The sequence below is a fragment of the Somniosus microcephalus genome, chromosome 12, assembly GCF_052327205.1.
Source record: "Somniosus microcephalus isolate GS21.2 chromosome 12, FLI_Smic_1.0, whole genome shotgun sequence".
Taxonomy (NCBI): Eukaryota; Metazoa; Chordata; class Chondrichthyes; order Squaliformes; family Somniosidae; genus Somniosus; species Somniosus microcephalus.
The window spans coordinates 114420777-114433241 of record NC_140998.1 but is presented as its reverse complement, the minus strand read 5'-3'; the positions used below and the strand labels follow the sequence as shown (position 1 = coordinate 114433241).

Here is a 12465-nt window from a genome sequence, read left to right as displayed (position 1 = left end):
TGGCACTATCTCAAAGAGAAGCAGGGGAGTTCTTTCTGGTGTATTGGCCAACAATTATTCATCAGCCAACATCACAAACAGATTATCTGGTCATTATCTCATTGCTGTTTGTGGGAACTTGCTGTGTGCAAACTGGCTGCCAGGTTTCCTACATTATAATAGTGACTATACTTCAAAAGTACTTCACTGGCTGTAAAGTGCTTTGGGACGTCCTGAGGTCGTGAAAGGCGCTATATAAAGAAATAACAAACTGGATTATGCCATAACTTTGGGTCCAAGGATGGTGAAAGTTTTCTTTTAGATCTTAATAAATTCCTTTTAGATGCCACTGACTGCTGTTACAAAAGGATAAAATGGTGATGTAAGTGCAGGCACACAGAGTTTTTCACCGCAAGGGTGGTATTGGCAACTAGTTTCCTGACCTCCAGTTTTCAGTGAAGAAATCTATAGACTGCACCATTCATCTTTCTAGCTGAAGAAGGGGACAGACTCAGAAACAAGCCATAAAACTGCAAAGCCTGTTGCTGCTTTATCCAGTTTTCATGCTTAATAATTAGTAATTGTAACTTTAAAAAAAAATTCTGCTTGTACCAGTTGTGCCCAAAGAAGGTTTCCTTTTCCTGAAATTACACTTATAGATTTAAGCGCCCAAGAGTTTCCCAGCCATTCAGAAAGTTAAATTTGAATGTTGAAGAAGTCATATGGTTTTAATGACCCTTCAACTAAGTGCTTTTCTTTGGTTAATAGAATCGATAAAGTTCCATAACAGAGTGCAAGTGTAACAATGATAGATGTTTCAGGAAATTGGTCTGATGCTGGTTCTGAACACTAAAGTGGAGAAATGGCACTGGAATGAGAATCAGCAGGCCTGAGCTCGTCAATACTGCATCAGAATTGTGCCACTAGGTGACATCACGATTTCAAATCTCAAAAGACAAACAATTTGCAAAATTGCCTTGCAAATCCTTTGTTAATAGGCAAGAGTTATTAACCTTTGATAGTAAGGTTGAGATTTTCTATTAGGTCAGTCACTTGCACATCAGTTGTTTTTAAATGAAAGGTTTGATCTTTAATACAAAAGCAAAATACTGCAGATGCTGGAAATCTGAAATAAAAACAGAAAATGCTGGAAGCTCTCGGCAGGTCAGGCAACATCTGTGGAGAGAGGAACCGAGTTAACTTTTCAGGTCAATGACCTTTCAATTTGATCTCTAAACTGTTTTTTTGATTCCAGTCAGGCTATACATAGTCATAAGTATTCCATTGAATCATAAAAATTACAGCATAGAAGGAGGCCATTCAGCCCACTGAGCTTGCATTGGTGCAACATTCTGTAATTGAGGCGATTAGAAGACAACAGATAGGTTGACAAGTGGTCGGAGAGAGGGGAAGGGGAGGTTGTTGATGTCACCCAAAGCCCTCAAATAAGTCGTCATCTCCCAGTTCATGCCCATCTTTCCTGAAACTCCATATTCGAACCTCTAATCCATCTTCTGCGCCAGACCAGCCCTAACCAACATCATGAATGATATCCTGTGATCATGATCATTATATTATCCCTCTTTTCACTTCTCCACTTTACTGCAGCATTGAACATGGTTGACCACACCCAGCTTTTCCAAAGGACTCTTATTAGATATTCTACTACATATAGTTTGTATGGTGTCTTTTGTAAACCAAGTAGATATAGAGGAAGCATAGTTAAGAGTGCAACAACATTAAAATGACTTGGGCAGAAATAACACCAAAGGCTGAAAGTAACACACCAATAACTTTAAATGGCACACATATTCTAATGTGCATTTACCCCAGACCCAATGAGTGACAGATTCAGTCATTTACAAATAATGTGGGGATGTCAAAATGCAACTTGTAATCTATTTCCTTCCTGCAATATTGCTGCAGCTTCCTGAAAAACTGATCAGGAAACAGTATTTTGTACACACATTTCAGGGACCAGTTAGTGTTTACAAAACCATAGAATCTTGCAACACAGGAGGAGGAGGCAATTCATCCCATTGCGCCTCCGCTAGCTCTCTGAAAGAGCTACCCACCAAATCTCATTCCCCCAGTCTTTTCCTTACATCACTTTAGATTTTTCTTCAAATATTTATCCATTTCCCTTCTACCTTGACTGGTGCTTTTGGTAGGGCATTCCACAACCAGTCAACCCGCTATGTTCTTTTTAAAGCAATGTAACATGAGTAGATACTGGCATAATCTTTGGAATTATACCTATAACGTTCCTAATCTAATAAAAATGTTTGGTTTTGGGAGACCGAACCAATGGAAACTGTAAACTCGACTCCAAATAAATATACCTGTAGTAACCGGTAGTAACAGAAGGGAGCCTTCTTTATACTCTTCTGAAGCTTTACCATGGCCTAAAGTGGTACTTTGATTTAGTAGAAGCCCAATTAACACTGAATTCTAGATTGTGCATTAAAGTACATTCATCATTTTAAAATGTTCATCAGTTTTCACTTCTTGAGTCTCTTTCCCAAAAATGCTTTGAAATTCACAATCTATTCATGCCGAAGGCAGGTTAAGAAAAGCAAGGTCAATTTGAGACAGGAACTACTTTGATAGAGCCTGCATAAGGAGAGCCAATTCCTCAAAATGAGAAACTGGTGATTTTTTTTAGAAAAGGATTAGGTTGTGCATTGCAGTGGTAGGAATGTCAATGTACTGCAAGTTCAACAGGTTGAAAATTTCCTCATCGGTTACTGTAGACAATTGTCATCGCAAATCCTCATTGCCATGTCTCATTGGGAGGTCACAGTACTCCACTGTGCATAACACATCACCACACTGATAACTCTCTACATTTTACAGTCTTCTGCTTGCTTTTTAATCTCCTTTATGTACCAATGCATTGAGCAGAAAAAAAGTGTAGCACACAATGCCTGCTTGAGGAAATGTCCCTTAAGTTAAGACAACTCTTATCAAAGAGGGAGAGGGAGAAAGGCACTATAATCTTTGGAAAATGCATTGATATAACTCAAAACTGATAGCTTTACAGAGGTTGTCAAGATGGATTGCTTTTAATCCAGTCCACAAAGTAGCCATTTCTATTAAAAACCCTCAGGAGTTCTTGGTCAATTTTGCATTCGTCAAAAGTGAGCGATCAGGATAATTCTGTCAACATCAAACAACAGCAAGGCGTACCATGGGTTAGAAACAGAGTAAAACTCCTTATTACTTTGTCTCAACCACGTGCCTCAACCCCTAATTTTGAAATGCTTGCCTTAGGCATCAGCAATAGTTCTATTGGCACAGCTATTCATTCAAGATTTTCAAATTGGTGCCATATCACGGTCGGTTTTGGGTGAGGGGCAATTACCTTCCAGGCAATAGGTTTCGACTACTTACAAACACTCTTTACAGCCAAGAGAGATGTGCTTTTCCTCCCAGCCAGGGCTGGATTCCAATCTGGACCCAGGCAAAAGGGCACCGTGCAAAGAAACTGATCACCCAGTCTTCAACCAAAAATATGTTAAAGGTCAAAAGTACATCTACGCAGTTACACTTCTAATCAATCAGATATTTTAGTGTTTTTTTGGGTGAATTTTGATGCTTAACATTTAGGTCAGTGCAGGGCAGGAACTGAATTGTCTTCCATTTAGGCACCCAGTATCTCTCCAGCTCAGGTACAGCAGGAGCAGATACAGAGTAAAGCTGGTCCAACAAGATGCTTCGACTCCAATCTAAGAACACCCCTAATGGGCCCATCTGAAATGTATCTTTTTCTCACATCAATCATCCGTGTGCTGGAAGCGTGAAAGTGTTCTATTTTCCAACACCAACATCCCTTGCTGTGACAACCACAAAAAAAGGTAAGTCATCAAATCATACTTTAAATTTCTAGCTACTAGTATCAAACACAATCTAATTCCTTCCTGCAGCTGTGTGTTATACAATAAACAATTCAAGCTTCTTGCATTTCACACATTTTACTCTGCTTGTACAGCTCAACCAGCTAATTTCCCAGCTTGTGAAAGGAGGAGGTGGAGGTCAAGAGGACTAGGGACCTTACTGCTGAAGATGATTAAAAAGTGAAGTACAGTAAACTCTTTCTTATCCGGCACCTATGGGACCAGGGTGGTGCCGGTTGATGAAAAATTCTGGATAACAGAGGTATACCTACCACGGTGCTGCATTTCCACTCACCATCACCACTGACTAACTCGGCCACCGCGGGAGACTTGGACTCGGCAAAACGAGTGCTGGATGGATTCGGCAAGATTACCGGTTATTGAGGTGTTGTTTTGTAGTGAGATATATCTATTTTGCCAGTTATGAAAGTATTCTGGATGCTAAAGTGCTGTTTAAACAAGAGTTTACTGTATATAGAAAAGGTAAAAGTGAATAACAAAGTTCTGCAAAGATTCTATCGCTATTCTTTAAAGGGGCATCGTAGAAACATAGAAGATAGGAGCAGGAGTAGGCCACTCAGCCCCTTGAGCCTGCTCCGCCATTCAATGCGATCATGGCTGATCATCCAAATTCAGTACCCTGTCCCTGCTTTCACCCCATATCCCTTGATCCCCTTAGCCGTAAGAAATATATCTAACTCCTTCTTGAATATATTTAATGAATAAGCCTCAACTGTCTTCTGTGGTAGCGAATTCCACAGGTTCACCACTCTCTGGGTGAAGAAATTCCTCATCTCTGTCCTAATTGGTTTACCCCTTATCCTTAGAATGTGACCCCTGGTTCTGGACTCCCCCACCATCGGGAACAGTCTTCCTGCATCTAGTCTGTCTAGTCCTGTTAGAATTTTATAAGTTTCAATGAGATCCCCTCTCATTCTTCTAAACAATAGCAAATATAAGCCTAATCGACCCAATCTCTCTTCATACGTCATTCCTGCCATTCCAGGTATCAGTCTGCTGAATCTTCGCTGCACTCTCTCCATGGCAAGAACATCCTTCCTCAGAGAAGGCAACCAAAACTGCACACAATACTCAAGGTGTGGTCTCACTAAGGCCCTGTACAACTGCAGCAAGACATCCTTGCTCCTGTACTCGAATCCTCTCGCTATGAAGGCCAGCATACCATTTGCCTTCTTAACCGCCTGCTGCACCTGCATGCTTACCTTCAGCGACTGGTGCACAAGGACACCCAGGTCTCGTTGCACTTCCCCTCCTCCCAATCTATTGCCGTTCAGATAATAATCTGCCTTCCTGTTTTTGCCACCGAAGTGGATAACCTCACATTTATCCACATTATACTGCATCTGCCCAATTGCCCAACCTGTCCAAATCGTACTGGAGTTTCTCTGCATCCTCCTCACAGCACATATGCCCATCCAGCTTTGTGTCATCTGCAACCTTGGAGATATTACATCTAGTTCCCTCGTCTAGATCATTAATATATATTGTGAATAACTGGGGTCCTAGCACCGATCCCTGCGGTACCCCACTAGTCACTGCCTGCCACTCAGAAAAAAAACCGTTTATTCCAACTCTTTGCTTCCTGTCTGCCAACCAGTTTTCTATCCAAGTCAGTACCTTACCCCCAATCCCATGTGCTTTAACTTCGCAAGCTGGTCTCTTATGCGGGACCTTATCGAAAGCCTTCTGAAAGTCCAAATACACCACATCCACTGGTTGTCCCTTATCTAGTCTACCAGTTACATCCTCAAAAAATTCTAGTAGATTAATCAAGCATGATTTACCTTTTGTAAATCCATGTTGACTTTGTCCGATCCTGTCACTGTTTTCCAAGTGCTTTGCTATTACATCTTTTATAATGGACACTAGCATTTTCCCCACTAGCGATGTCAGGCTTACCAGTCTCTAATTCCCTGTTTTTTCTCTACCACCTTTTTTAAATAGTGGGGTTACATTAGCTACCCTCCAATCCATGGGAACTGTTCCAGAGTCTATAGAATTTTGGAAGATGACCAGCAATGCAGCTACTATTTCTAGGGCCACTTCCTTAAGTACCCTGGGATGTAGATTATCAGGCCCTGGGGACTTATCGGCCTTCAATCCCGTCAATTTCCCTAACACCATTTCCCTACAAATACTGATTTCATTCAGTTCCTCCCTTTCCTTAGACGCTATGTTCCGCCACATCTCTGGGAGTTTATTGGTGTCCTCCTTTGTGAAGACAGAACCAAAGTATGTATTTAATTGGTTACCCATTTCGTTGTTCCCCATTATAAATTCCCCTGATTCTGACTGCAAGGGACCTACGCTTGACTTTACAAATCTTTTTCTCTTCACATATCTATAGAAGCTTTTACAGTCAGTTTTTATGTTCCCTGAAAGCTTACTCTCATACTCTATTTTCCCCCTTTTAATTAATCCCTTTGTCCTCCTTTGCTGAATCCTAAACTGCTCCCAATCCTCAGATTTGCTGCTTTTTCTGGCCAATTTATATGTCCTCTCCTTGGATCTTATGCAATCCCTAATTTCCCTTGTGAGCCAATGTTGAGTCACCTTTTTTGTTTTATTTTTATGCCAAACAGGGATGAACAAATTCTGTAGTTCATCCATATGATCTTTAAAAGTTTGCCATTGCCTATTCACCGTCAACCCTTTAACATTCCCCAATCAATCCTAGCCAACTCGTGCCTCATACCATCGTAGTTTCCTTTATTTAAATTCAGTACCCAAGTCTCTGAATCAACTACTTCACTCTCCATCGTAAATGAAGAATTCTATCATATTATGATCGCTCCTCCCCAAGGGGCCTCACACAACAAGATTGCTAATTAATCCTCTCTCATTACATAATACCCAGTCTAAGATGGCCTGATCTCTAGTTGGTTCCTCGACATATTGGTCCAGGAAACCATCCCGTATACACTCTAGGAATTCCTCTTCCACAGTATTGTTACTAATTTGGTTAAACCAATCTATATGTAAATTAAAGTCACCCATGATAACTGCTGTGCCCTTATTACATGCATCTCTAATTTCCCATTTAATGCCATCCCCAACCTCAGCATCACTGGTTGGAGGTCTGTATACAACTCCCACTAATGTTTTCTGCCCCTTGGTATTTCTCAGCTCTACCCATACAGATTCCACATCATCAGAGTGAATATCCTTGAAAAGTGTTCGGGTTCTGCAAACCTGTTCAGTAGTGCACGTATTTTACACACATAGGACAGGGAACATCTATGGCATGATAGGCATCAGTGTCATTGTATCGCTGCAGGAGCCTCCAGAAAAATTAGGAATTTTTGAAAATTTCTGTACAATAGAGCATAGCCAGCTAACTAACTTAATTAAAACTTCAGCAATCTGATGTCCACACCTGTGTCAACAATCTGGATTAGAACAAATGAACAAAGCAATTTTATTGAACTGCTTTCTCATATCCAGCATTTTTTATTCAGAGCTCCAAAAAGTGGCTCAATCAACATCTGCAGGAAAAAAGACCTTGATGCTAAAAAAAGGCTATAGTGATTCATTTAGCTGAATTGGTCTTATGGTTCCTTGTGCCTTATGGAAATATTAATCACAGTGCCTACTGCAAGTGATTGGCGAATATGCCACTATCTTCAGTACCACGCAATGAAAAAGGCAACAGAACACACATTTTAAGTAACAGGTTAGCATATCTCTGCTGTGTTTTCAGTTTCAGTCAGCTTTCGTGGTTTGTTTTTTGTGCAGACTTTGGAATTATGACATTTCTGCTTTTTTTGCTCTGAACTCCATCATTCAACTATACAAGGTATGTTTAGTCTTTTCTCCCAACTCTCTAGTTTTGCCTTGTTCAGATACTGCTGCTGAAGATGGGTGGGCTCTGTTGACCATTTAGTTTGCATGTAACAGACAAAGTCTGAAATGGCAGCAAGTTCTTCATTTCATTTTAGACTAATTAATTACCCATTGCTTGGCAGCCAATAGCACAACAGCTGTTCCAGAGCCCTTATATTACAATATAAGAAAAAGGGGAAATAATCTGGGACAAAATCTGTTTGGCCTATTCATGAGCAATGGAGAACTAATTAATTGCCATTCTCTTTGCACATAGGCAACAATGTCAAATGAAATGGTGAATATTGCTGCTTAGGTCAGGCACACATCAAGGCATAACAACTGAGGGTATATGAATGGGCGGCTGCTTTTAACGGTAATTTACACGATACTTGATGCTCCCTCTCCATCTGAGCTTTGTTTCATCACAGTGATGATTCATTTCATGCAGTTCACCAATTGATTACCTTCACTTCAAGCAGCACATTGCCAGTCACATCACAAGGGAAAATGTTTCCAAATTAAATTTTAATTTCAGCCTGCCACAAAGCAAATGCAACTCATAAAAGGTGAACACATTTTCCATTTATTATTGCCTGGGTGCAGCAAAATTTCACATTAGTGGAATGAAAAGCCTATACCTAAAATGAGCATTGAGTAGGTTAAGTCTCAGAGCACTCACCTGCCTCGGAGAAAATGGCCAAATAGGAGTTTGACTGCAGGAGGTGCACATTCGCCACAAAGTAAGTACGTACTAGCCACCATCACAGACGCAACATCCTTTCTGGATAGACCAACATCTGACTGGAGTGCATTATAGGAAACTGCTGCAAGAAATGTTATCAGTTTTATGGCCTGATTGGGAAGGGTGTCTACAAAAAGCTGCACGTCTGCAGGTGTCCTTACAACTAGGGTTGCGAAGGGGTGGAAAGTTTCCGGAACATTTCTGGAAATTTTCCACGGGAAGTTTAGCTTGGGAATTTTGCCCAAAAAAGCACATGCTAGCATAATATTGTTTTTTTTTTTGTATTTCTTTCATTTTTTTTCCCCCACAGGTCCTCTCTTAAAATTACTAACAGAGATGGAATCTTAACTATTAAGGAATTTCTTAATCAATATATGTTTATCTTCTTACTTGGCTTGTTTTAATAATTACAAGTTTTGTGTGTGACTGTGAACAAATGTGTCCGGATTGGTTGGATGAGCGATTAACTCCCTCTTTTGGTGATGTCGCATCGTGCGTGCACAGGTCATGCTTCCATCACATGGAGCATCAGGAAAAATTTACTCACCCTGTTGCAATTGTGCTGATCGACTGCAGTTCGACAGAGACGAATGCCCTTTATTTCTCTGCATAGAACAATGCCTCGTTTACCGTCGGATGTGTGGAAGCATTTTACCCCAGGCATTAAAGATGGAAAGACTGTGTACATGTGCAAACACTGTACAAAGCCATATGTAAAGAATGCCACATAGATGCAGCAGCATTTATCCAAATGCAACAACTTCACTCAAAGCTCACAGCAGTCAGCCCAGAGTTCCTCTGCTTCCATTCAAGATGATGATGGTTCACATTCAGCATCAGGCTCCTTATCATCAGCAACTCCTGGCCCACTTGGAAGGTTCTTTGATACAATGGATAACCATAGCCAGAAGAATGCAGATGAGTGCCTTGCTCGAGCTGTAAATCAGACAGGCTCACCCCTCATGCTCACAGCCAATGTGTACTGGAAGAGATTTTTCAATGTTATTCGCCCTGCATACTGTCCTCCCACCAGACATGCTTTGTCTACTTATTTGCTGGAGGCCGAGTATAACAGAGTCCAAGGAAAGCTCAAAGAAACGATAGAGATGGCAGACTGTGTTGCGGTTATCTCAGATGGGTGGTCAAATGTACGAGGAGAGGGCATCATAAACTACATCGTCTCCACTCCTCTCCCAGTGTTCTTCAATAGCACAGGCACAAAGGACAACAGACACACAGGCACATACATTGCTGATGAGCTGAAAGCGGTCATCAACGATCTTGGATCACAAAAGGTCTTTGCAGTAGTTACTGACAATGCTGCGAATATGAAGGCTGCTTGGGCTCAAGTGGAGGAGGCCTACCCTCATATTACGTCTATTGGGTGCGCAGCTCATGGGCTCAACCTGCTCCTCAAGGACATCATGGGTTTGAGAACCATGGAAACACTGTACAAGAGAGCCAAGTAAGTTGTTAAGTATGTCAGGGGAAAACAGGTAGTTGCAGCAACCTACAACTCCAAGCAAATGACAAAGAACAAGAACACCGCACTGAAGCTGCCCAGCAACACTAGATGGGGTGTCGTTGTCATAATGTACAACAGCCTTCTGGAGGGTAAGGAGTCGCTGCAAGAAATGGCAATATCCCAGTCTGGGGATATGGAAACCACCATCAAGAAAATACTGCTGGATGATGTGTTTTGAGAGAGAGTGGTTAGCAGCCTTAAACTACTCTCACCAGTAGCATCTGCAATTGCTCAGATTGAAGGCGATGACGCTGTCTTGTCAGATGTTCTCAGGCTTTTTGCTGATTTAAAAGAACAAATCAGCATTGCCCTACCCACATCCCTACTGCTCAAAGCAGAGGAGAAAGCAATTGTTCAATTCATACAGACACGTCAAGAATTGTGTGTCAAGCCGATTCATGCTGCAGCATACATGCTGGACCCAAAGCATGTTGGGAGACCAATACTTTCTGGAGAACAGATCAACAGCGCTTACAGTGAGATTTCTACCCTCTCACGCCACCTCAATCTGGACGTGGGCAAAGTTCTGGGAAGTCTGGCAAAGTTCTCTACCAAGCAAGGTCTTTGGAATGGGGACGGGATATGGGAATCATGCAAGCATATCAGTGCACATACCTGGTGGAAGGGGCTTTGTGCATCTGAGGCCCTGTCACCCATTGCATCGGTGATACTCCAAATCCCACCTTCATCAGTGGCCTCTGAACAAAACTGGTCACTTTTTGGGAATACGCATACAAAGGTGCGCAACAGGCTGACTATTAAGAGAGTGGAGAAACTGGTGGCTATCCAGGCGAACCTACAACTTATTGAGCCAGATACAGAAGTGTCCACCACACAGCTAGACACTGACACAGAGGAGGAAATGGACACGTCCGAGCCAGTCAGAGAATCAGGAGGAGCAATGAGGAGTAGAAGACTCAGAAGACTCATGAGTAGAAGACTCAAAGGGACAAAATAAGGACAAATTACAGGCTAAATAAGCGGACGCTCTTTTTATTTTATTTTAGATGGGTCTTTTTTGTGGGGGTTCAATAAAGTTCAAAATTATAACCTAAATAAAGTTTTGAAAGCCTGTTTTTACTTGTATGGAACAGTATGTCTATTTTGATGATATAAGGGTCAGAGACAAAAACCATCAGTGTGCAAAAAAACTCAAAATTCCCATGGAAAGTTTCCTCTTAAAAATTCCCAGAATTTTGCAACCCTACTTGCAACTGCATCATAATTTATTATAGTCTCGGTGAAATGACACCCAAGTCTGACTTACTGTGAGCAATGCTATGGAGATCTACTAACTCATTAAATATTTAAAATGTGTATAAATGAAGGCAAAATTGGATTCCCTTCTCCAGCCCACCTCTGCAAAAACATCACTTGTCAACTCCACAGCATTTTTTATACAGGCTGCGATTTAAGTCAACTAAGTTAAAGACTGATGATGACTCGCTGCTACAACTGTGCTGCTGAGGTTCCAAGAGTAAGGTAGGTGTTGGCAAAGCAGTTACAATGGCAGGACTATTGACAGCAGTTCTGAGAAATTACAGCGTATTACATATAACAAAAAACACCACAGCTCGCAGACTTCAAAGTGAGAAAACATTCTTCATAAAACACATTTTGGAGTCTGATAAAAACTATTTTCTTTTCAAAATAATCTAAAGTAAAAAATAAACATAAACCCTACAAAAGTGGAACTCTCAGCCCCTCCAATGTCTTAGCCCAGTTAGTTAGTCAAGGCGCTGACTGGGGTAGCACCAAGTCTTGGAGCACTTCCTCAGTCAGGTCATTGGCTGGGATGTTGAAACTGGCTTCAACACTCCTAGACTAAAGAAGTTACAAATTAGCCAGGGTTCCTGCTTCGATTACTATTCATTGACTTCTGCAAGTGCACACATCAGGCAACAACAGGATCAATTTCAGCTGTGATGACCCCAGTGGCCAAATATCTTGCCAATGCACTCCATTGAGGCTTACACATGCTGAAAGGCCAAGCGGGTAAGTTACTTTAGGGCTGCAGCTATGAAACCACAACAGAGCAAGAGTTGGGCGTCTTCAAGATGGGAGAAAACAGGGGGAGAGAATTAAATGGGAAATCTGCCGCAACGAGGCACCTAGAATGGCTTTTATTTTGCACGCCTTTTTGCTTCCTCCCAACTGTGGTCAGTTAAAACAGAATCAAAATCATGTCAGTTCTCCTTTTCCATTTAATAATCCTATTTTTTGGATGAAATCAATCTGGATTTCTCCAATATAATTGTTTAAGCTCCAGCAACTAGCATCAGAGTGCATTGTTTTGTGGGGATATTAAAGTGAGCTTTTGATAGCTGAAGCATAAACTAGTGGGGAAAAAAGATTGTATCAAGGAGCTGTAACAAAGTGGCTGCATTGTTAAAACTCATAGCATATTCAGCTGGTGAAGCATGCATAAGGCTTTCAGTACAAACCTATTACAGATCAGAAGCTATCTCAGTCACAGT

At 41.3% G+C, this 12465-nt stretch overlaps 1 protein-coding gene across 9 annotated transcripts in view; it reads right to left on the bottom strand.

The window, feature by feature from the left end:
* Positions 1-12465, bottom strand: part of stxbp6 (syntaxin binding protein 6 (amisyn)) — a 372616-nt gene that overhangs the window by 45829 nt on the left and 314322 nt on the right. For 4 of the 9 annotated variants that reach the window (XM_086003427.1, XM_086003426.1, XM_086003424.1 and 1 more), the window contains one exon: positions 8401-8545. The exons of 4 other annotated variants lie outside the window; for them this stretch is intronic. In XM_086003427.1, the coding sequence (XP_085859553.1) occupies positions 8401-8545 (145 nt within the window). The remainder of the gene's footprint in view (positions 1-8400; positions 8546-12465) is intronic. One more of the 9 variants, XM_086003428.1, reaches the window with a different exon arrangement.